The sequence below is a fragment of the Microtus ochrogaster genome, unplaced genomic scaffold (genome assembly GCF_000317375.1).
Source record: "Microtus ochrogaster isolate Prairie Vole_2 unplaced genomic scaffold, MicOch1.0 UNK1, whole genome shotgun sequence".
NCBI lineage: Eukaryota > Metazoa > Chordata > Mammalia > Rodentia > Cricetidae > Microtus > Microtus ochrogaster.
The window spans coordinates 38,178,494-38,182,147 of NW_004949099.1; the positions used below are offsets into that span (position 1 = coordinate 38,178,494).

The 3,654-nt window shown below is 40.3% G+C and overlaps 1 protein-coding gene across 1 annotated transcript in view; it reads right to left on the reverse strand.

Moving 5' to 3' along the window:
• The window catches only part of LOC101985190 (tubulin alpha chain), a 9,124-nt gene extending 6,812 nt beyond the window's left edge, over positions 1-2,312 (reverse strand). The window contains exon 1 of the mRNA XM_005365342.1: positions 2,301-2,312. Coding sequence (XP_005365399.1) covers positions 2,301-2,312 — 12 coding nt within the window. The remainder of the gene's footprint in view (positions 1-2,300) is intronic.
• Between the last annotated feature and the right edge of the window lie 1,342 nt (positions 2,313-3,654).

Genomic DNA, 3,654 nt, shown 5'->3' on the forward strand with positions numbered 1-3,654 from the left:
AAAAAAAAAAAAAAAAGCTAGCTAGGATGCATGGGAAGATGGCTGATACTGACCCAGAACATAAAGTGCTTGCATGCCATGAAAGACGCACTGAGTTTGATCTCCAGCACCACAGATACTGAGCCTGGCTATACAGCTTTATGTTACTAGCAACTGGGAGGGAGAGGTAAAGGCTAACCTGGGCTGCATAACAACTCCAAGGCCAGCTTGGACACATGGGACCCTGACTCACAAAACATACATACACACATGCATACACACACATACATACACACATACATGCATCCTGCATACAAAGCTTTCTCATCAAGACAACCCTCAAACTATGAGCCAAATCGAATGCTCCTTTCCTTAAATAAATTACAAGTGCATTGTGGAGGCACAGCTGTGGCCCCAGCTACTCAGGAGGCCAGAGAAGGAGCCCAGATTGAGCCCAGAAGTTCCTGAGTTAATGTCATCACACACACTAAAAGAGGTAAATTATAGAGTAGGGCATTAAATCTTAAGAACGTGGCTTTAAAACCATGTTTGAAACATGGAAAACTGTTGAAATTGCAGGTCAAAGTCAAGTTGACCCAGCGATTACAGAAAGTGCACAGCAGACTCAGCCTTCAGAATACCCAGGAGCAGAGACTCAGGAGACTGCAGCTGGTTTCAACACTGTGTTCTAAAAGAGCCAGTGAGGTGAGAAGCCTGTGGCTCTCGGTGACCACAATAAACCATGAGCCAGGGGCTTCTCTCCCTCAGAGCCTCCCTTTGCCTGGCCCCGGAGGAGACAGAATTCCAGCAAGGCCAGCAGGCTGTCTCGTTCATGCCGCTGCTCTCTCGCAGCTGTTATCGGTAGCTGAGCTTGCATTCTGTGTGCTGAAACGGGCATACATGAAGGAATATATTTATTCATTATGATATGGATAGAAATCAGCCAGTTTTCAAAGCATAGAAACCAAATCAGATCCTCAACAACAAATTGCAGCAAGAGGGCTGGAGAGATGGCTCAGTGGTTATGAACCATGACTGCTCTTCCTGAGGATCCAGGTTCAATTCCCAGCACCTTCATGGCAGCTTATAACTATAACTTCCACAGACATATATGCAGGCAAATCACCAATGCATATAAAATAAAATATAAAATTGCTGCAAAAGATACTGTTAAAATATTTATTATAGAATACAAAAAAAAATCTTGTTTGATAATAATTGCAAAAAGCATAAATTTAGCCAGCCTGTGGTGGTACGCACCTTTCATCTCAGTACTTGGGATGCAGAGGCATGCGGATCCCTGTAAGTTTGAGGCCAGCCTGGTTTACAGAGCTAGTTCTAGGACAGCCAGGGCTACACTGAGAAAACCTGTCCCCCAAAAGTAATAAATGTATGCATACATTGAAGAAAGGTACAGCTGAACAGATTCTCTCTAGCTTTTACAGCTGTTGACTTTCCATTTCATTTCTGCCTTTCCCCACTTTTCTATTCTGAGTGTGTTAATTTTATAATCAGAAAAAAATGTTTCTTAAAAACACAGTATTGGGTGCTAGGTTGTAGCTGGGTTTGGCAGAGTGCTCACTGATGTGGGATTCCCTTCTGTATGATGTGAATACCACTGGTTAATAAAGAAGCTGCTTTGGGCCTGTTGATAGGACAGAACTTAGGTAAGTGGGGAAAACTAAACTGAATGCTGGGAGAAAAGAGGCAGAGTCATAGAAAAGTCATGTATCCCTACCAGAGACAGACATGCTGAAACTTTGCCAGTAAGCCACAACCATGTGATGATATACAGATTAATAGAAATGAATTAAATTAATATGTAAGAGTTAGCCAATAAGAAGCTAGAGCTAATGGGCCAAGCAGTGGTTTAATAATATGGTGATTTACATAATATGGTTTCTGTGTGATTATTTCAGGGCTGAGCAGCCTCCTTAGTACAAATTGGTGCCAACGTGGTAGACTAAATGCATGTAAAACCTGAGAAAGCTTAAAAAGGAATCCTAGACACAAAAGAACAGAGTTAAGCATGGTTTGGTAGCGGCATTTTTTTGGGTGGGCTCTGTTTGCTAGAAGCAAGCAGAGGCACTACTCCTTCAAGAGAGATTTTCCTGATTCAGCGGTAGCAGGAAAAAAGCCACACTGTTTTGAAATACTGGCTTTCTAGGCCGTGCTGCCAACCCCTCTGGCTCTTTCAGGAAGCTGAACATTTAAATGGGGTTTGTAAGCAGTGATGTTACAAACTGCTTAATGGCTCAACATAGACCTGCTGCATACCTGGAACTGGGGTGTTGTTCATGGCTCAGAGTCAGTGAACATACCTCCTTTGCCATGCCGGACTGGGCAGAACAAGCAGGCAAAGCCATATATACCCTAGTAATGCCAAAGCCTAAGTTTTTTAGAAGTGCTTAGCGTTTTAAGAAGCATTCCTGGACAGTAAAGAATTACAGATCTACAATAGGACAGATTCAGACATAAAAGACCTCTAAGTGTGTCACAGTGTTGGATAAATGTTCGTAGGCTTCAGAGACAAGAAAAAGAGTATAGACAGTAATAAAAAGAAGTAAATGGTTTTGAAAAAAAGGTAAAGTCTTTAAAGAGACAGTCATAGATTAAAAGAAGTAAAAAAGAATAAGCCACATAAAGATGGAATATACACAGAGAGTCTTATTATGTATATTATTCTGTTTTCTTTGAATTTTTGACTGCAGAGAGACATTTGATGCAGGGGACTGCTAAGTCAAACCAACATACATATTTTAAAGATTTCTTGAATTCAAAATATGGGTCTAAGGGTATGTTGCTTTGAAAAAGAGGTTCTTCTTTTGTTTCTACAGAGGATGAGAACCTGTGGATTGCTTCCAGATTAGTGTGGTTTGATGCACCAAGACCTCCTGAAAGGACACTGTGAACACCCCCCAAAAATTACTTCATCCAACAAAATCAGGAAGCAGTTTGGAGAAAAACTATGCCCATATTTCCAAATATTGTTTCTAAATGGTTGTTTATCTTTAAAGGGGAATATGTTATATAGATTTGCATTGGTATGGATCTTGATTTATTGGTACAAATTTAAGTTCAATTTTGTTATATGTCTATTTCTGCTCTTGATTAAGATATTGTGTTTGTATAGCTCATTTAAAAATGTAATATATAATTAATAAATGTAGGTTAATAGATAATCACTTTAGTTAGATTTTCTAGAAGTACAGAGATGTATTTCAGATGGATAGGCTTTCTTCAAACATATCAAAGATTATAGAATATGGCATTTAAAATATTTAAGGACCTTCTACTTTCATTGGTTAATAAAGAAACTGCCTTTGCCCTTTGATAGGACAGAAAATTAGGTAGGCGGAGTAAACAGAACAGAATGCTGGGAAGAAGGGAAGTGAGACAGACCACCATGGAGCCAGCTGCCAGGTCAGACATGCTGAATTTTTCCCGGTAAGTCACCATCTTGTGATGCTACACAGATTATTAGAAATGGGTTAATCAAGATGTGAGAGTTAGCCAGTAAAAGGCTGGGACTAATGAGCCAGGCAGTGTTTAAATTAGTACAATTTGTGTGTTGTTATTTCGAGTGTAAAGCTAACCATGCAGGAGCCGGGCGGGATGAAAAGCAGGCCTGCTCGCCCCATCACTACAAAGGACTTAGAACTTTTCATGACAATG